Below are 20547 nucleotides of genomic sequence, written 5' to 3' on the forward strand. Positions count from 1 at the left end.
TCTCTGTGAACTCACACCGCATAATGGGCTCTCTCTGTGAACTCACACCGCTTTATGGGCTCTCCCTGTGAACTCATACTGCTTTCTGGGCTCTCTCTGTGAACTCATACCGCTTCATGGGCTCTCTGTGAACTCATACCGCTTCATGGGCTCACTGTGAACTCATACCGCTTTATGGGCTCTCTCTGTGAGCTCACACTGCTTTATGGGCTCTCTGTGAGCTCACACCACTTTATGGGCTCTCTCTGTGAACTCACACCTCTTTCTGGGCTCTCCCTGTGAACTCACACCGCTTTATGGGCTCTCCCTGTGAACTCATACCGTTTTCTGGGCTCTCTCTGTGAACTCACACCGCTTCATGGGCTCTATGTGAACTCATACCGCTTTATGGGCTCTCCCTGTGAACTCATACCGCTTTCTGGGCTCTCTCTGTGAACTCATACCGCTTCATGGGCTCTCTCTGTGAACTCACACCGCATAATGGGCTCTCTCTGTGAACTCATACCGCTTCATGGGCTCACTGTGAACTCATACCGCTTTATGGGCTCTCTCTGTGAGCTCACACTGCTTTATGGGCTCTCTGTGAGCTCACACCACTTTATGGGCTCTCTCTGTGAACTCACACCTCTTTCTGGGCTCTCCCTGTGAACTCACACCGCTTTATGGGCTCTCTCTGTGAACTCACACTGCTTTATGGGCTCTCCCTGTGAACTCACACCGCTTTATGGGCTCTCTCTGTGAACTCATACAGCTTTATGGGCTCTCCCTGTGAACTCACACCGCTTTATGGGCTCTCTTTGTGAACTCATACCGCTTTATGGGCTCTCCCTGTGAACTCATACTGCTTTATGGGCTCTCTCTGTGAACTCATACCGCTTTATGGGCTCTCCCTGTGAACTCACACCGCTTTATGGGCTCTCTCTGTGAACTCATACCGCTTTATGGGCTCTCTCTGTGAACTCATACCGCTTTATGGGCTCTCCCTGTGAACTCACACCGCTTTATGGGCTCTCTCTGTGAACCCATACCGCTTTATGGGCTCTCTCTGTGAACTCACACCGCTTTATGGGCTCTCCCTGTGAACTCATACTGCTTTATGGGCTCTCCCTGTGAACTGACACCGCTTTATGGGCTCTCTCTGTGAACTCACACCGCTTTATGGGCTCTCTGTGTGAACTCACACCGCTTTATGTGCTCCCTGTGAACTCACTGATACGCGATCAATACGCTTGAGTCCACGTGGAGTCATATCGATGCTGCTTTAATCAGATAGAACTGTACGCAGCAGCGAAGTTACAGAAGTGAAGGCTGCTGGGACGGCATTGGTTCTTATACCCCGCCTCTCAAAGCGGGGCTATGCACATTGTCCAATGGTAGACCCCGCGGTCTAGCCAATGGTTATTCCTCTCTCTGGTACCGCAATACCTGGTATTACCACATTCACCCCGTTAAAAAAAAGAGTTGGCGGGGTGATGGCCAGTATTACTGTCGCCTTTTCATGGTAGGACCAGGTATTGCAGATACCATGCTATCGAGGGTTACAGAGAAAGTTCTTGCGTTGTTAATTTTCCTCATGGTGCTGCAATCAGTCTAAGTGTCGGCGGCGATCCTGCTGAGGGCACCGGCAGTAGTGACTCCGGGAACGTGGTGTCTTCCTCCCAGGCAGTTTCGTCACCCCTAGGCGGCGCTGTAAGGTCGAAAGATGGGCAGAAGGAAGGGGTGCCTGTAGGGGGCGTCGGTGCCTGCTCGGCTCTGGGTCGGGGTTCTCCGGTCAGGTATGGAGGGGGAGGGGATGATCGGTGTCGGGGGTGTGTGTGTGGGGGGGTGTGTGTGTGTGGGGGGAGTCGTGGCTCGGGCGTGCGTGGTGCTCCGGCGGGCGCCAGGTCTCGGAGGGAGACCGTATCTTGGCGACCGTCGGGGAACGCTACGTAGGCGTACTGGGGGTTGGCATGCAGCAGGTGGTCCCTTTCGACCATCGGGTCCGACTTGTGCGCCCTCGCATGTTTCCGCAGCAGGACGGGTCCGGGTGTCGCTAGCCAGGTGGGGAGCGAGGTCCCAGAGGAGGACTTCCTGAGGAAAACAAGGAGACGTTCGTGAGGTGTCTGGTTCGTGGTAGTACATAGCAGTGACCGAATGGAGTGCAGGGCCACTGGGAGGACTTCTTGCCAGCGGGAGAGACTGGGAGATTCCTGGACCGAAGGGCCAGCAGGACGGTCTTCCAGACCGTTCCGTTCTCCCTTTCTACCTGCCCATTTCCCAGGGGGTTGTAGCTGGTCGTCCTGCTCGAGGCGATGCCTTCGCTAAGCAGGAACTGGCGCAGCTCGTCGCTCATAAAGGAGGACCCCCTGTCGCTATGGATATACGTGGGGCAACTGAACAGTGTGAATATGGTGCCAAGGGCTTTAATGACTGTGGCCGCTGTCATGTCGGGGCAGGGGATGGCGAAGGGGAAACGAGAGTACTCGTCCACCACGTTCAGGAAGTATGCGTTGCGGTCAGTGGAGGGGAGGGGCCCTTTGAAATCCAAACTGAGGCGTTCAAAGGGGCGGGAAGCCTTGATCAGGTGCATTCTATCCGGCCTGAAAAAGTGCAGTTTGCACTCTGCGCAGATGTGGCAGTTCCTGGTGACTGTACGGACCTCCTCCACAGAGTAGGGGAGTTTGCGGGACTTTATGAAATGGTAGAATCGAGTGACCCCGGGTGGCAGAGGTCCTCGTGGAGGGCTTGGAGGCGTTCTATTTGTGCGTTGGCACATGTGCCACGGGATAGGGCATCGGACGGCTCGTTCAGCTTTCTGGGACGGTACAAGATCTCATAGTTGAAGGTGGAGAGCTCGATCCTCCACCTTAAGATCTTGTCATTTTTAATTTTGCCCCGCTGTGCATTATCGAACATGAAGGCTACCGACCGTTGGTCGGTGAGGAGAGTGAATCTCCTGCCGGCCAGGTAATGCCTCCAATGTCGCACAGCTTCCACTATGGCTTGGGCTTCCTTTTTCACTGAGGAGTGGCGGATTTCTGAGGCGTGGAGGGTCCAGGAGAAAAAGGCCACGGGTCTGCCCACTTGGTTAAGGGTGGCCGCTAGAGCTACATCGGGGGCGTCGCTCTCGACCTGGAAGGGGAGGGACTCGTCGATGGCGCGCATCGCGGCCTTTACGATATCCGTTTTGATGTGGCTGAAGGCCTGGCGAGCCTCTGTCGACAGGGGGAAGGTAGTGGACTGTATTAGCGGGCGGGCCTTGTCTGCATACTGGGGGACCCACTGGGCGTAATATGAAAAGAAACCCAGGCAACGTTTCAGGGCTTTTGAGCAGTGGGGGAGGGGGAATTCCATAAGGGGGCGCTTGCGTTCGGGGTTGGGGCCTATTACTCCATTGCGCACTACGTATCCCAGGATGGCCAACCAGTTTGTGCTAAAAACGCACTTTTCCTTGTATGTGAGGTTCAGGGCGTTAGCGGTCTGGAGGAACTTTTGGAGGTTGGCGTCGTGGTCCTGCTGATCGTGGCCGCAGATGGTTACGTTGCCGAGATACGGGAACGTGGCCTGCAACCCGTGCTGGTCAACCATTCGGTCCATCTCCCGTTGGAAGACCGGGACCCCGTTTGTGACACCAAATGGGACCCTTAGGAAGTGGTATAGACGCCCGCCGTCTGCCTTGACGGCTGTGTACTTACTCACTTGGGTGGATGGGGAGCTGGTGGTAGGCGGACTTGAGGTCCACGGTGGAGAAGACCTTATACTGGGCAATCCGATTGACCATGTTGGATATGCGGGGTAGAGGGTACGCATCGGGCTGCGTGTACCTGTTGATGGTCTGACTATAGTCTATGACCATCCTTTGCTTCTCCCCGGTCTTTACTACTACCACCTGGGCTCTCCAGGGACTATTGCTGGCCTGGATTATGCCTTCCTTCAGCAACCGCTGGACTTCAGACCGAATGAATATCCGGTCCTGGGCGCTGTACCATCTGCTCCTAGTGGCAACGGGTTTGCAATCCGGGGTGAGGTTTGCAAACAAGGACGGCGGTTCAACCTTGAGAGTTGCGAGGCCGCAGATAGTGAGTGGGGGTATTGGGCCGCCGAATTGGAATGTTAGGCTCTGCAGGTTACACTGGAAATCTAATCCCAGTAATGTGGGCGCGCAGAGTTGGGGAAGGACGTAGAGCCTGTAGTTCTTAAACTCCCTCCCTTGCACCGTTAGGTTCGCGATGCAGAACCCTTTGATCCCTACGGAGTGGGATCCTGCAGCTAGGGAAATCTTTTGCGTGCTTGGATGGATGGTCAGAAAACAGCGTCTTACCGTGTCTGGGTGAATAAAACTTTCAGTGCACCCGGAGTCGATCAGGCATGGCGTCTCGTATCCGTTGACCAGCACCGTTGTTGTCGTCGTCTGGAGCGTCCGGGGCCGCGATTGATCCAGTGTCACCGAAGCCAGTCGTGGTAGTAGTGTCGCGGCGTCTTCTTCGGGCCCCGAGGAGCCGTCGATGCTGGGGTCCTTTGTTGTCAACCAAGATGGTGGCGTCCATGGATCACACGTGGTCGGGGGTGGACAAAATGGCCACCCCCATGAATTGCACGTGGCTGGGGGGTCACAAGATGGCGGCGCTCATCCTCCCCTCGTGGTGCCCGGGACCCAAAATGGCGGCACCCGCGGGTCGCACATGGGGCGCTGGGGGGGGGGGTTGGGGAGCGTTTGGGATGCGCTGGGCTCGTTCTTCTCCGGGGATTGCGGCGACCCCCCGGGACCGGCACACTGCCGCGTAATGGCCCTTCTTGCCGCAGCTTTTACAAATTGCTGCGCGGGCCGGGCAGCGCTGCCAGGGGTGTTTCGCTTGTCCGCAGAAATAGCAGCGGGCCCCCCCGGGATGGTCTGGCGCTTTAACCGCGCAAGCTTGCGGGGGGGGGGGGGTGGTTTGTCGCGACGGGGGTCCACGGAGCCCAAGGGGCTGCCGCGCGGTCGGGGCCGTAGGCGCGGGCGTTTTGTGAGGACACATCTAGGGAAGCTGCAAGGGCCCGTGCCTCTGAGAGCCCTAGCGACTCTCTTCCTAAAAGTCTTTGCCGGATTTGGGGAGAGTTCATACCTGCCACAAATGCATCGCGAATTAGCATGTCCGTGTGTTCGATAGCGTTCACCGGCGGGCAGCTGCAGCCCCGTCCCAAAATTAGCAGCGCGGCGTAGAATTCTTTTAGCGATTCTCCGGGACTTTGCCGTCTCGTCGCGAGTTGGTGGCGCGCGTAGACCTGGTTAACGGACCGAACGTAGATGCCGTTCAGCAATGCGAGCGCCGTCGGGAAATCCTCTGCATCTTCTATGAGAGGGTAAATTTCCGGGCTTACCCTCGAATGCAGGACCTGCATTTTCTGGTCTTCTGTGATCCGGCCGGGGCCGTTTGGAGGTAGCCTTCAAAGCATGCTGCCGAGTGCGCTGCGTGGGGGCTGATCTGCAGGCATTCCGGGGCGATCCGGAGCTCCATAGTCTTTTAAGCTCGCTTAATAAATTGTAGCGCACAATGACTTACGAGAGAGACGTAAATGATGAAGTCGATTCCGGCTTTATTAAGCGAGACTTGTCCCCAGCAGCTCAGCAACAGAATTAAGCTGCGGGGAGAGGCTCGGGTTCTTATACTCCGCCTTCAGGGCGGAGCCAGGAGTCGGCAGCCAACCAGGACCCGGGATCTGTCAGCCAATAGCATCACGGCTTCACAGTCCCACATGACCCCTAATACATACCACCACACTCACACCGCTTTATGGGCTCTCTCTGTGAACTCACACCACTTTATGGGCTCTCTCTGTGAACTCACACCGCTTTCTGGGCTCTCCCTGTGAACTCATACCGCTTTGTGGGCTCTCTCTGTGAACTCACACCGCTTTCTGGGCTCTCCCTGTGAACTCATACCGCTTTTTGGGCTCTCTGTGTGAACTCACACCGCTTCACAGGCTCTCTCTGTGAACTCACACCGCTTTATGGGCTCTCTCTGTGAACTCACACCGCTTTCTGGGCTCTCCCTGTGAACTCATACCGCTTTATGGGCTCTCTCTGTGAACTCACACCGCTTTATGGGCTCTCCCTGTGACCTCATACCGCTTCATGGGCTCTCCCTGTGAACTTATACCGCTTCCCAGGCTCTCTCTGTGAACTCACACCGCTTTATGGGCTCTCTCTGTGAACTCACACCGCTTTCTGGGCTCTCTCTGTGAACTCACACCGCTTTATGGCCTCTCTCTGTGAACTCACACCGCTTTATGGGCTCTCTCTGTGAACTCACACCGCTTTATGGGCTCTCTCTGTGAACTCACACCGCTTTATGGGCTCTCCCTGTGAACTCACACCGTTTTATGGGCTCTCTCTGTCAACTCACACCGCTTTATGGGCTCTCTCTTTGAACTCACACCGCTTTATGGGCTCTCCCTGTGAACTCACACCGTTTTATGGGCTCTCTCTGTCAACTCACACCGCTTTATGGGCTCTCTCTGTGAACTCATACTGCTTTATGGGCTCTCTCTGTGAACTCATACCGCTTTATGGGCTCTATCTGTGAACTCACACCGCTTTATGGGCTCTCTCTGTGAACTCACACCGCTTTATGGGCTCTCCCTGTGAACTCACACCGTTTTATGGGCTCTCTCTGTCAACTCACACCGATTATGGGCTCTCTCTGTGAACTCACCGCTTTATGGGCTCTCTCTGTGAACTCACACCGCTTTATGGGCTCTCTCTGTGAACTCATTCCGCTTTATGGGCTCTCTCTGTGAACTCACCGCTTTATGGGCTCTCTCTGTGAACTCACACCACTTTATGTGCTCTCTCTGTGAACTCATACCGCTTTATGGGCTCTCTCTGTGAACTCACACCGCTTCCAAGGCTCTCTCTGTGAACTCACACCGCTTTATGGGCTCTCTCTGTGAACTCACACCGCTTTATGGGCTCTCTCTGTGAACTCATACCGCTTTATGGGCTCTCTCTGTGAACTCACACCGCTTTATGGGCTCTCTCTGTGAACTCATACCACTTTATGGGCTCTCTCTGTGAACTCATACCGCTTTATGGGCTCTCTCTGTGAATTCATACCGCTTTATGTGCTCTCTCTGTGAACTCACACCGCTTTATGGGCTCTCTCTGTGAACTCACACCGCTTCCGAGGCTCTCTCTGTGAACTCTCACCGCTTCAGAGGCCCTCTCTGTGAACTCACGCCGCTTTATGGGCTCTCTTTGTGAACTCACACCGCTTTATGGGCTCTCTCTGTGAACTCACACTGCTTTATGGGCTCTCTCTGTGAACTCACACCGCTTTATGGGCTCTCTCTGTGAACTCATATCGCTTTATGGGCTCTCTCTGTGAACTCACACCGCTTTATGGGCTCTCTCTGTGAACTCATTCCACTTTATGAGCTCTCCCTGTGAACTCACACCGCTTTATGGGCTCTCTCTGTGAACTCACACCGCTTTATGGGCTCTCTCTGTGAACTCACACCGCTTCCGAGGCTCTCTCTGTGAACTCACACCGCATAATGGGCTCTCTCTGTGAACTCTCACCGCTTCAGAGGCTCTCTCTGTGAACTCACACCGCTTTATGGGCTCTCTCTGTGAACTCATACCGCTTTATGGGCTCTCTTTCTCCAAACACCCACTGCTTTATGGTCTCTCTCCCTCTCTGAGCTCCTGCTGCTCTGAGAGCCAATTATTTCTGTGGTAGGTTTTCAACTCTCTTTTGAAAGTCCTTATAAAGAAAATCCATTACTTTCCATTCATCAATTCTCTCTGTCATTTTATCAAAAAATTCAAACTCCACTGGCTTTTCATAAAGCTGCGTTGGCTCTCACTTAAACCTCACCAAGTGTATGTTGATATTTTTCTTTGGTAATTGTTTCTAAATTGAGGTTAAACTGATCAGCCAGTAGTTACTAAGAGTATCCTTACATCCTTTCTTGAATAAACATTTGCCACTGTAAAATCTTCTGGCACCTCCGCCATACATGGCGAGGATTCCGGCACGTTCCTCCACCTCCACCCCGACTTCCATTAGCAACGTGGACTGCAAGTGATCCAGGTCAAGTGACCTATCCACTCTTAGAATAGACAACCTTTCCAGTACATGTTGCCTATTAACTTTCATCCCATCCATTAGTCATCTCGCTTTCTACTGATATTTTGTCAGCATCCTCTTCCTTTGTAAACACCCTGACAAATTACTCATTAAGTATTCCAGCCTTACTTTGTACCTCGAAGCATATATGTCAAAATGTTGGTGAGGCCACATCTGGAGTATTGCGTTCAGTTTTGGTCTCCTTACCTGAGAAAGGACATATTGGCACTGGAGGGAGTGCAGAGGAGATTCACTAGGTTGATCCCAGAATTGAGGGGAATAGATTATGACGAGTGGTTGAGTAGACTGGGACTGTACTCATTGGAGTTTAGAAGGATGCGGGGGGGATCTTATTGAAACATATAAAATTATGAAGGGAATTGATAGGATAGATGCGGGCAGGTTGTTTCCACTGGTCGGGGAAAGCAGAACTAGGGGGCATAGCCTCAAAATAAGGGGAAGTAGATTTAGGACCGAGTTTAGGAGGAACTTCTTCACCCAAAGGGTTGTGAATCTCTGGAATTCCTTGCCCAGTGAAGCAGTTGAAGCTCCTACTTTAAACGTTTTTAAGAAAAAGATAGATACCTTTCTAAAGAATAAAGGGATTCGGGGATATGGTGTACGGGCCGGACATGATCTCATTGAATGGCGGAGCAGGCTCGAGGGGCCAGATGGCCTACTCCTGTTCCTAGTTCTTATGTTCTTATGTTCTTCCTTGTCCCTAAAGGTCTCCATTCTGCCTTTTACTACCTGGTTACTATTTACATGCTGGAAGACTATTTTTGTGTTACCTTTTATGTCAACCATCATTCTATTCTCATTCTCTCTCTTTGCCAGTCTTATTTTCCTCTTCACTTCTCCTCTCAACCCGTGTTGCCCTGGTTCTCACTTGAACAATTCACCTGACATGTATCATACGTCTTCAGTTTTGTTTAATCATATTCTCTAGTTCCCTCATCATCTGAGGAGCGCTGGCTTTTCCCTGGCGGGGCGGGTGCAGACAGTGAAAATAACGGTGCTGCCTAGGTCTCAGTTTGTATTTCAGAACATCCCTATCTTCGTCCCCAAGTCTTTTTTCAGAAAAGTTAATGGGTTGATCTTGGGGTTTGTGTGGCGGGGAAGGCTCCGCACAGGGGCCAGGGAGGGGGGCTGGCACTGCGGAATTTGTCCGATTACTATTGGGCGGCAAATATTGCAATGGTGAGGAAATGGGCTGTGGAGGAGAGGTCGGTGTGGGGAAGGGTGGAGGCGGCAACGTGTCGGGGAAGGAGTTTGAGTGTTTTGTTGTTGGCACCTTTGCCGTTCTCGCCGGCCAGGTACTTTGTGAGCCCAGTGGTGTTGTTGGCTTTAAGGGTGTGGGGGGCAGTGTAGGCAGCACTTGGGGTTAGAGGGTATGTTGTTGGGGCGGCGATCTGCGACAACCATAGGTTCATATGGGCGAGACTGGATATGAGATTCCGGGGGTGTCGGCAGATGGGGATGGAGTACTTCAGGGGCTTGTTTATACGGAGCAAACCTGCGGGGCTGGAGGAGTTGCAGGAATTGTGTGGGTTGCCCAATTGAATGGTTTTAGGTACCTGCAGGTTCGGGACTTTGTGAGGAGAGAGGTGCCTCCTTCCCGGGGCTGCTGCCTCCAGTGTTGGAAGACAAGCTTGTCAGAGGACGAGATAGGGGAGGAGAAGGTGTCGGATATTTATAAGGAATTGATGGAGAGGGAAGTCACCCTGGTGGAGGATGTTAAGCGCAAATGGAAGGAGGAGCTGTGAGGGGAGGTGGGGGCCAGGACATATGCTGAGGCCTTGCGGAGGGCGAATGCGTCCTCGTCTTGTGCGAGGTTAAGCCTCATCCAGTTTAAAGTGGTGCATAGGGCTCACATGATGGTGGCGAGGATGGGCAAGTTATTTGAGGGGAAAACAGGGTTGGGCGGTGCGTGGGGTGGGGGGCCCAAATCACATCCACATGCTGTGGGCATGTCCAATACTGAGGGGGTTCTGGCAGGGGTTCTGTCCGAGGTGCTGGGTGTGCGTGTGGTCCCCGAGTCCGGAGGTGGCAATGAAGACCTGTGGGTCCAGTGCGGGGGGGGGGGGGGGGGGGGGGCCTGATATGTTGGCCTTTGCCTCCCTAATAGCCCAGAGATGGACTTTGTTATGTTGGCGGGACTCAGAGCCGCCAAGCGGCCTGGCAGAATTCAAGAGATTGGAGAAGATCAAGTTCACTCTGCGGGGATTGGTAGAAGGGTTCACCCGGAGGTGGAAACCGCTCATTGATTTCTTCAAGGATGATTGAGGACTCAGCAAGGAGAGGGGGGGGGGGGGGTGAAGGGGGTTAAAATGGGGGAGCTGAGATGTTGTATGGGGTAGGGGACAGGGGGGCAGGAATGTTGTGGTTGTTTCTTGGGTTGACGTGTTCTTCTTCTGATATTTGGTATATTTTTGCTTTAAAGCCCTGAATAAAAATATTTTTAAAAAGGAAATGCCGTCCAGATTACATGGTTAGTCTCCCGGTATTGGTCTTCCGAAGCATCGATGACTCTTGCTCTACTTTTCAGGTGGACTAGAGGAAAAGATGCAGTTAGTCAATTAGAGTTGAGTGATTCTGGTGCACCCTCCATTCGCTCTCTGTCTTGGGACTGGGTCTGGGGCTTCACGATATGGTGTGTTCCTTATCCAGGCAGTTCATCTTCTTTTCGCCTCGAAAAGAAAACCAAAAGTAGCTTTTAAACAGTTTTCCAGACATGTTTGTTTCTCCAAAGCCTTAAACCACCGTGTGATGCTTTTGTAAACAGTCTGCCAGGGACAAGAGGTTTCCAGCTTCTTTAAAACTTCTTCAAAAACTTTTCTTGTACAATGCTGTCTTTCCCAGGAACATCAGCCACTAGAATCCTTGCATTAACCCTTTAAGGCATAGTATCTTTTATAAAAAATACAAATTCTTCCAGAATGTTTTTGATCCTTGAAGATTAAACATTTTCTCTGATTAAAGTGTTTATGACAGGAGGCAGAGTGGATATGGACATCGGATTTCCTTCCTTGAGGGACTTTAGTGAACTAAATGGGTTTTTATGACAATCTGGCCATTACTATACTATCTCATGCCAGCTTTATTTCCAGATTTATTTATTTAAAACGAAAGAAAAACTCATGTTTTTATAGTGTCTTTCAAGATCACTAGTCATCTCCAAGCACTTTACAGTCAATCAAGTACTTTTGAGATGTTATTATTGCCAGGATATATAAAACACAGCAGCCAATTTGTGCACAGCAAGTTCCTGCAAGTGTCAATCTAGTAATCATCAAATTCTGTTTTTGCGATGTTGATTGGGAGATAATGATTGACGGGACACAGGCAATACCTGCCCCTACTCTTCGTAAAGTCTAAATTGTAGCATTCCCTCAGTACTAATTTTGGTCTGCATTCATGTGCTTAAGTCCTGGAATAGGATTTATACCACAAATCTTGTTGAGAGTGCTACCAACTGAGACACATTGCTGTAATTTGTCAAGCCCAAATGCTACGGTGGGTTTTGTACTCCCTCTGGAGCTCTATGGCGGATTTCTGGATTACACGTCTAATAACATAACCATTAGACTGTGATATGAGCCAAAATGTTGGGATGGATGGGATGGTTGCCAGATTTGCTAACGTTGGGAAGAGGACCAAAGGAGGCTACAAAAAGACTCGTAGAGATTACGTGAGTGGGCAAAGATCTGGAAAATGTGGGAAAATGTAATATTGCCCATTTTGGCAGGAAGAATGAAAGAGAAGCCTATTATCTAAATGGTGAGATATTGCAGAGCTCTAAGATGCAGAGGGATCTGGGTGTCCTAGTGTATGAATCACAAAATGTAGGTGCAGCAATAATTAGGAAAGCTAATAGAATGCTATCATTTATTGCAAGGGGAATTGAATAGAAAAGTAGGGAGGTTATGCTTCAGTTATACAGAGGACTGGTGAGGCCACGTGTGGAGTACTATGTACAGTAATGGTCACCTTATTTCAGGAAGGATGTAAATGTGTTGGAAGCAGTTGAGAGAAGGTTTACTAGACTAATACCTGGAATGTGGATTGTCTAATGAGGAAAGCTTGACAGGCTAGGAATGTATCCACTGGGGTTTAGAAGAGTAAAAGGCGACTTGACTGAAACATGCAAGATCCTGAGGGGTCTTGACAGGATGGATGTGGAGAGGATGTTTCCTCTTGTGGGAGAATCCTGAACTGGGGGCCACTTTAAAAATAAGGGTTCGCTCATTTAAAACTGAGCTGAGGTGAAGTGCTTTTCACTCAGAGGGCCGTGAGTCTTTGGAACTCTCTTCCTGAAAAGATGGTGGAAGCAGATTCTTTGAATATTTTTAAGACAGAGATGGATACGTACTTGGTAAGCCAGAAATGATAAGTTATAGGGCCGGATATGTGGGCTGCAGATTTGAGGTTACTGTCAGATCAGTCATGTTCTTATTAAATGGTGGAGCAGGCTTGAGGGGCTGAATGGCCTATTCCTGCTCTTTGTTCGTATATTATATGTAGGAGATTAAAAGTGTTGCTGGAGTCTGCAGTGGGGGTGAGTGTACATTAACTATATCGGAATTTCAACAAATGGACTAATTGTTTTTTCTTGCTGCATTTCATCAGGCCTTGATTCATTTCTAAGTAAAAAGACACTTGTTCAGATCTCGCTGGCATTGACATTCCCTTTTTTTTATTTTAGTATCTTATAAAGTGTCTAAGTTCTGCTGTTCTACTTGAAAGGAAAGATGCTGCTAAGGCAAGTGCCACATTTTCTGTTTTTGATTAAATGAAATAAGTTTGGGATTGGAAAAGGTTATTAGAGACTAACATCTTCCAAGATGTGTGACTTTGTGGATTAGTCACTTTCACATTTGATGTTTGGGTTCAAATACTTCTGAATGGAAATCTCCCTAACCTGTTAGATACGGGGGGGTGATTTGTACAAAATGCATCTGGCCCATAATACACAGCAATTCACATGGGTTCTGAGAATGGGAAGTTCTTGCATTATAAATAGTATTTCAGCTGTGACATTGGATGGGAGAGTTAAGAGGGAGCGTTACGCTGCACACACATGCGTCTCTACCCCAACCACTGTCATCTCTAACATGCCATTGATCTCGCTGACCTTTGCCTTACCTTCGATAACAGAATTGTTAAGGTGCAGAAGGAGGCCATTTGTCCTACTGTGTCTAAACTGGATCTCTGAATACAAAACTTACTGAGTGCCTTTCCCTTGCCTTCTCCCTGTAACCCTGCACATTCTTCCTTTTCAGATGACGGTCTAATTCTCTTTTGAATGAATCCATTGAATTTGCCTCCACCGCACTCTCAGACAGAGCATTCCAGATGCCCTGCACTGCATTAAAAAGATTTTGCTCATATTACTATTGCTTCCTTTACTAATTACTTTAAATCGGTGCCCTCTCATTCTTGATCCTTTCATGAGTGGGAACTGTTTCTCTCTGTCTACACTGTCCAGACCCCGCATGATTTTGAATACCTCTGTCAAATCTCCTCGGAGTCTTCTTTTCTCCAAGGAGAACCGTCCTAACCTCCACTCTATCTCCATAGCTGAAGTTCCTCATCCCGGGAACCATTCACATGTCGGAACCATCCGACACCCAGAAATGGACACAATACTCCAGCTGAACGAATGACTTATACAAGTTCAACATAACCTCCTTGCTCTTGTACTCTATGTCCCTATTGATAAAGCCCAAAGAATACTCGATGCTTTATTAACTATTCCCCACCACCTGTCCTGCCACCTTCCGTGACTTAACACATATACACCCAGTTCCCTCTGCCCCTGCTCCCCTTTTAGAATGGTACCCTTTATTTATACAGTCCCTTCATTTTCTTTCCACCAAAATGATTCACTTCACATTTCCCTGCATTGAACTTCATTAGCCACCTGTCCGCCTATTCCACCAACTTACCTTGTCCTTCTGAAGTTTGCCACTAACCTCCTCACAGTTCACAATGCTTCTGGGTTTCAGATCATCCACAAACTTTGAAATTGCACCCTGTACAACAAGGTCTAGGTCATTAATATAGATCAGAAAAAGCCAGGGTCCCAACACTGACCCCTGGGTAACTCCACCACAATCCTGTTTCCAGGCCGAAAAACATCCATAAACCACTACTCTGTTGTCACTCAGCCAATTTTTATGCCAATGTTGCTACTGTCCCTCTTAGTTCATGAGCTGTAACTTTGCTGAAAAGTCTATTGTGCGTCTCTGTACCACACCTTTTGGAAGTCTGTGTATACCACATCAACAGCATTGCCCCATCAACCCTCTCTGTCACCTCTTTGAAAAATTCCAGCAAGTTAATTAAACATGATTTTCCCTTAAGAAATCCTTACTGGCTATCTTTAATTAATCTGTTTTGTCCATGTGACTATTAATTTTGTTCTCCTGAATTATTGTTTCTGGAAGTTTCCCCACCATTGAAGTTAAACTGACTGGCCTGTAGTTGCTGAGCTTACCCTTACTCCCTTTATTAAACAGGGTGTATTGCAATTCTCCAGCCCTCTGGCACCAAACCGGAGTCTAGGGAAGACTGAAAAATTATGGCGAGTGCCTCCACAATTTCCAATTTCCACTCTCCGTTCTCACCATATCTGTTATAACCTGCCTGCTTACCATTGGCTGGGGACTAATGACAATCCCACAATCCTGTGGGAGTATGAGCTTCCCCAATGAGGGGGGCGGAGAAATAAATCATTAGCAGACTCCCTGTATAAATAAAGCTGGCCAGTTTGGAACCAGCAGGAAGGAGTGAGCAGCAAGCGAAGTTGCTGCTGCTGTTGTGTATATATATGTTATTGTAAATAAATGTTCATTCTTTGTATCCTTAAAACTCGTGCTGGATTCTTCATGGCCCTCACAAAACTGGCGACAAGGGTTAAAGTGAATAGCTGTCTACACTGCTGAAGCCACCTCCCTGGATTTTTGTTGGATACAGGTTGGAAGTTGTTTTCTATTACACCATGCCTCTGTACGGACGTTTGGATGTTTTTGATGCTGCATTGGAAAGCTGGAACCAGTACACACAACGGATGCGTTACTATTTCCGGGCAAACAACATCACCGAAAATGAGCGCCAGGTGGTCATATTGCACACCGCCTGTGGCCCGCATACGTTTGGGGTGATTAGGAGCCTTATGTACCCAACTGCGCCGGACACCAAAATGTTTGATGAACTTGTGAACTTAGTGGGGCAACATTTTAACCCAACCCCGTCCACGATAGTCCAACATTACCGGTTTAATACCGCTGAGAGGACCCCAGGAGAATCCCTTGCCGACTTTCTATCCAGGCTATGCAGGATTGCGGAGTACTGTGACTATGGTGAGACCTTGTCAGAAATGTTACGCGACCGTTTGGTTTGCGGTATTAACAATGCGGCCACCCAGAGAAAGTTGTTAGCTGAGCCAACATTGACTTTTCAACAGGCCATTCAAATAGTATTGTCCCGAGAGAGCGCAGAACGAGGAGTGCAGGAGCTACAGGGAATGGAGGTGCATGCCTCGGGGCGCAACCCCTTCCGTCCGAAAACGTACCCACGCACTCCTGCGATACCTTGGGCGAGGCGACTTCCGGATTGACGCCAGTGGCCGTCGGACATTCCTTCCCAAACGGAGCCTTCTCCGGAACCAATGGATGAGGAGCCATGTCCATGTCAGACTTGTAGGCGCCGACCCTGTCGTGGACGCCGGTCCTGGGGGCGCCAGAGGCACCGTCGTTCCGACTGAAACTGGGACCAGCCCAGGGGCCGTACCTTCCATGTGGATGAACCTGCGGTGACTACTCCTGAGGACATGGAGACGGAGGACGACTGCCTGCAGCTGCATTGTGTGGCAACTCCCCGTGTGGCCCCCATTAAGGTGATAGTACGGGTCAATGGTCACCCGCTTGAGATTGAGTTGGACACTGGCGCAGCGGTCTCCGTGATCGCCCAGAGGACATTCGACCGCATCAAGCAGGATATACAGACCCTTACATTAACCGCCACACAGGCCAGGTTGGCCACCTACACGGGGGAACCATTGGACATTGCAGGAACTACGATGACCCCTGTTGTTTATGGACGCCAGGAGGGGCGTTTCCCACTTATCGTGGTGCGCGGCCATGGGCCCAGCCTGTTGGGTCGGGACTGGTTGCGCCATTTGCAGTTGCAGTGGCAGCACATCCTCCAAACAGTTTCTGGAGGGTTGACTGAGGTGCGAGGACGATACCCAGATGTATTCCAGCCCGGTTTGGGGAAAATAAAAGGGGCCGTAGCCCGTATCCAAGTCGAACCAGGAGCCACGCCACGCTATTTCCGGGCGCCCCTGGTGCCTTACGCCTTGCTCGAGAAGGTAGAAGGGGAGCTCACTCGTTTGGAAACTTTGGGCATTATCAGGCCAGTCCGTTTCGCTGACTGGGCAGCACCAATTGTACCTGTAATGAAGTCGCTTGTGCGGCGACTATAAACCTTCAGTGAATAGGGCTTCCCGACTCGACCGCATTGGATGGGCACTGAGGTTGGAGCAGCCATGCCATTTCTTTATTTATGAGATACTTGCTACAGCTATGACAGAAGTCTTACCAATACGAGACACCTTGCTACTATTAATAATCCTTACTTGTACAGGGAGTCCTCACTTAATAATAATAATCGCTTATTGTCACAAGTAGGCTTCAATGAAGCTACTGTGAAAAGCCCCTAGTCACCACATTCCGCCGCCTGTTCGGGGAGGCCGGTACGGGAATTGAACCTGCGCTGCTGACCTTGTTCTGCATCACAAGCCAGCTTTTAGCCTATTGTGCTAAACCAGCCCCACTTAAAGGGGTGGTTGCGTTCCTGAAAATTGCCACGTTAAGTAAAACCCTTTTAAGTGAAGCATGGTTTCCCGTAGGAATCGTCCTGCGGATGGTTTTTGCCCAGAAAAAATCAATGTAAAAATTGAAATACTGTACCACAGGCTTAAATACTGAATAGTGCAGTAAGTAACTTTAAAATCACTGCCTTGCCTGTAGGCTTCTTCCTTGCAGAGACATCTTTAAAACACCAAGGGCGCGATCGTGTCATTTTGGGCGAGTTTGGCGGGGTTTTATCACCGGCTTTATTGGTGAGATCCACACCAGTATTTACCCACATTTAGGGCACGATTTACCGCTACGTACTGCTGGAATCGGGACAGGACGCGGCCGGTAGATCCCGAGAGAGGCCTCTCCCTCGCCTCGCAATCTGGATCGCAGTTAAGTGAGTTTAAGAACCCACTTCAGCGCACTGACGCCGGATCAAACAGCCACCCAGCATCTATTGGCCTCACCAAGGAAAGTATTTGTCCCTACAAAAGGGGACCAGGCGTACCGGCACTTGGTCGATCAGAGGCCCCCGGGTGGTTGGCCTCCGGCCAGGTTGGCATTCTGGCACAGCTGGTGCCATCTGGACACCTTGGCACTGCCAGCCTGGCACCCTGGCAGTGCCACCCAAGTGCCAGCCTGGTCCTGCCAGGATGCCCAGGTGACACTGCAAGGCTGGTAGGAGAACTGCCAGGGTGCCAGACTGGTAGTGCCAAGGTCCCAGCTGGCATTTTTCCCATGCTGGGGCTCAGGCCCCGGTTTGCCCTGCCGGTTTGTGGGGGGGGGAGGGGGGGGTGCTCAAGGACCCCCCCAACAGGTGAGTTGGGATGTTGGGGGGATCCAGGGGTCGCGTTGGGGCGGGGGCCGAGAGATCGGGGTGCCGTTTTCTCATTTAAAATCTCTTCCTCCACTGAGGATCTCCACTTGTTGGAGCTCTTCAATGCAGGATATGCAGCTATGCGCAGCCTCAGTGGGAGGTTCCCCATTGGGGGCTGGTAAAAACCCAGAGTGTCGTTCGATAGCAGGGTCGTTCTCTGCACTTGACTGTGTTTTATTTTAGTTAAGTCACACCATTAGTCATTTTTTGGGCTTTGGGAGTTTCTCCTTGGTCCATCCCTTACTTAGAAATGTTTTCAACAGTGGCGAGCTGAACTCGCCAACAACACTGCCGTTTTGAAAGGGTGCCCCGATCTTTAAGTGAGTTTGAGGGTCCCCCACACCCTCCACCCACTTTTCACCTCACCAGGGAAGCGAAGGCCAAAATGTCAGCCTCTCTCTCCTCCTGGACTCCCGGGTGCTCCGAAACCCCCAAAATAGCCACTTCTGGACTCATCACCACCCCTGTTTTCAGTACCCGGGACATAACATCCGCAAATCCCTGCCAGTACCCCCTGAGTTTTGGGCATGCCCAAAACATGTGGACATGGCTCGCCGGTTCTCCCGAACATCTGGCGCACCTGTCCTCCAATCCCCAAAATGTACTCATCCGGGCCACTGTCATGTGGGCCCAGTGGACAACCTTGAATTGAATCAGGCTGAGCCTAGCACATGTTGTGGTCGAGTTTACCCTCATATACTCATTGTTTTGTATGATTAATACTTAATATTTTTATTGTTAATCTTCCATTTGTTGACAATTAGTGCCATAGCAGACAATCAAGTTATGATTGACCTGTGATGCTGCATCTCAATTTCTCTTTCCAAACTCTATCATGGGCACCCAGCTCCGGAATTTTTTCGCACCGGAATCTCCCCGACACACTCCCGCCCGGAATCTTGTGGAATTCCTGCCCCGGAATCTCCCTGACACTTCCATTCTGGAATTTCCTCAGAATTCCCAACCAGAATCTCCCTGAAATTCCTTCCCTGTAATCCCCCTGGATCTCCCACCATGGAATCTCCCACCCCAGAGTCTCCTTGACACTCCCACCTTGGAGTTCCCCAGAACTCCCGCCGGGAGTCTCCCTAGCTCTCCTGTCCGGGAACTCCCTGGAGTCTCCCTGGAATTGCCGCCCGAGTCTCCTCGACACTCATACCCCGGAATCTCGCTGACACTCCAGTCCCTGAATCTCCCTGATACTCCCGCCTGGGGTCTCCACCAAATCCTCGCTCAGTTTTGCGCTGCTTTCAATCATGAATCTCATTCCAGGAGCGAGTTGTTATTTCATGTCGATTTTACAATGCTTGTGGTTTTCCTAACAGGCTCTGCAGTGTCTTCGATGCAGCAACAAGGAAGTTGTTTCTGCCCTTTATACCACGGTATGTATCCAAATCAGCAGCAAACTAGACTCCAGTTGTTCATTTCCTAGATTGCTCTCATTTTCCAATCGCTTTCCTTTCTGAGAAATTGTTTTCTGGTCATTCAGTTTGAGACAATGGGCCTGAGTAACAGAACAGCCAGTTTGAGGGTCAAACTCTTTGCATCGCAAGAAAGTAAGGGGAGCACTCACAGGTATGAACCATTTTAGAGTGACATTCCATTGGATCCTAGCAAAGCTACAGGCTGAAAAATAATGAAAAGGTTTGTGCTGTTTATACGTAGAATTGCAGATATCCTGGTGTGGGTTACAGGGTGGAACCTAATCAAAGAGTCCAATGGGATGATTCCACAGAATAACAAATGTCCAGGACGAGGTACAAGCTGGAATCTAATCAAGAAGCTCAGGCTGGTTTATGTTCTAATGCCCTGTTTAAGGGATGGGAGCATGACATCACTGGAAAGGAAGTGTGTCATGCAATCCTGCTTTAGTTTCACTTTTGCTTTTCAGTTGAGTACATACACAACTCTGCAGCTCTGAGGCTGAATTATCCAAAAATGGGGCGCTGACCCCTTGCTGGCATAAAAACGCTGACATTGCTACAAAAAATAAAGACCAATTGACCTACCTGCAGGGGGCTGGCAGGGTCCCAGGGAGCTTCACGCAGCTTTAGCTGATGATACGGGCCCCTGCACCTCCGGATCCGAGTCCGCGCATGCGCACGGCGTCAGCCTCCAGCGGCCATGCTGAACGCGATGGCGTACTCAGCCGGCGGACCTGAACCAACAAACAAGGTTCCACTGATCTGCCCCACGCCGCTCCATATGGCCCGCCCGATCGCCGCCCCAGCTGCCCATAAGGCCCCCCTCGGTGCTTGATCCCCACGCCCCCCCACCAGGGTGGCCGCGGACTGAGTCCCGACCGGCCGAATTCCCGGCGGCGTGGTCGGGAACGGAATATCGCTGGGAGGCCCTCTGGCAATGGCCCCCAGCTGTGCCATATAACTTGCGCGCGAGCGATTCTCCGGGAACCGATTATAACAGCTGGAGCTTTGGAAAAGTGTGCAAAAACAGCTACAGCAACACTCATCACAGGTACTATAGAAGAAAGAAGGTCAAAGGGATAGTGTCAAAATGTCTACAGAATCCCCCAGTTTGCTGCCCAGGTTGTTGTCCGTTTTCCAGAATCCCCCCATCTTTGTCCCAAATCTTTTTTCAGGGATAATTTTGGGGTATGTGTGGGCGTGGAAGACCCCACGGGTGAGGAGGGTATTTTTTGGAGAGGGGGCGAGGTGGGGCTGGCTTTGCCAAATTTGATGAACTATTATTGGGTGGCAAA

At 50.5% G+C, this 20547-nt stretch overlaps 1 protein-coding gene across 5 annotated transcripts in view; it reads left to right on the forward strand.

The window, feature by feature from the left end:
• The window catches only part of LOC140395466 (protein HEATR9-like), a 154098-nt gene that overhangs the window by 57971 nt on the left and 75580 nt on the right, over positions 1-20547 (forward strand). For 3 of the 5 annotated variants that reach the window (XM_072483242.1, XM_072483246.1, XM_072483244.1), the window contains exons 6-7: positions 12793-12849; positions 19154-19210. The exons of 1 other annotated variant lie outside the window; for it this stretch is intronic. In XM_072483242.1, the coding sequence (XP_072339343.1) occupies positions 12793-12849; positions 19154-19210 (114 nt within the window). The remainder of the gene's footprint in view (positions 1-12792; positions 12850-19153; positions 19211-20547) is intronic. One more of the 5 variants, XM_072483245.1, reaches the window with a different exon arrangement.

Source organism: Scyliorhinus torazame, chromosome 18, assembly GCF_047496885.1.
Source record: "Scyliorhinus torazame isolate Kashiwa2021f chromosome 18, sScyTor2.1, whole genome shotgun sequence".
Classification (NCBI taxonomy): domain Eukaryota; kingdom Metazoa; phylum Chordata; class Chondrichthyes; order Carcharhiniformes; family Scyliorhinidae; genus Scyliorhinus; species Scyliorhinus torazame.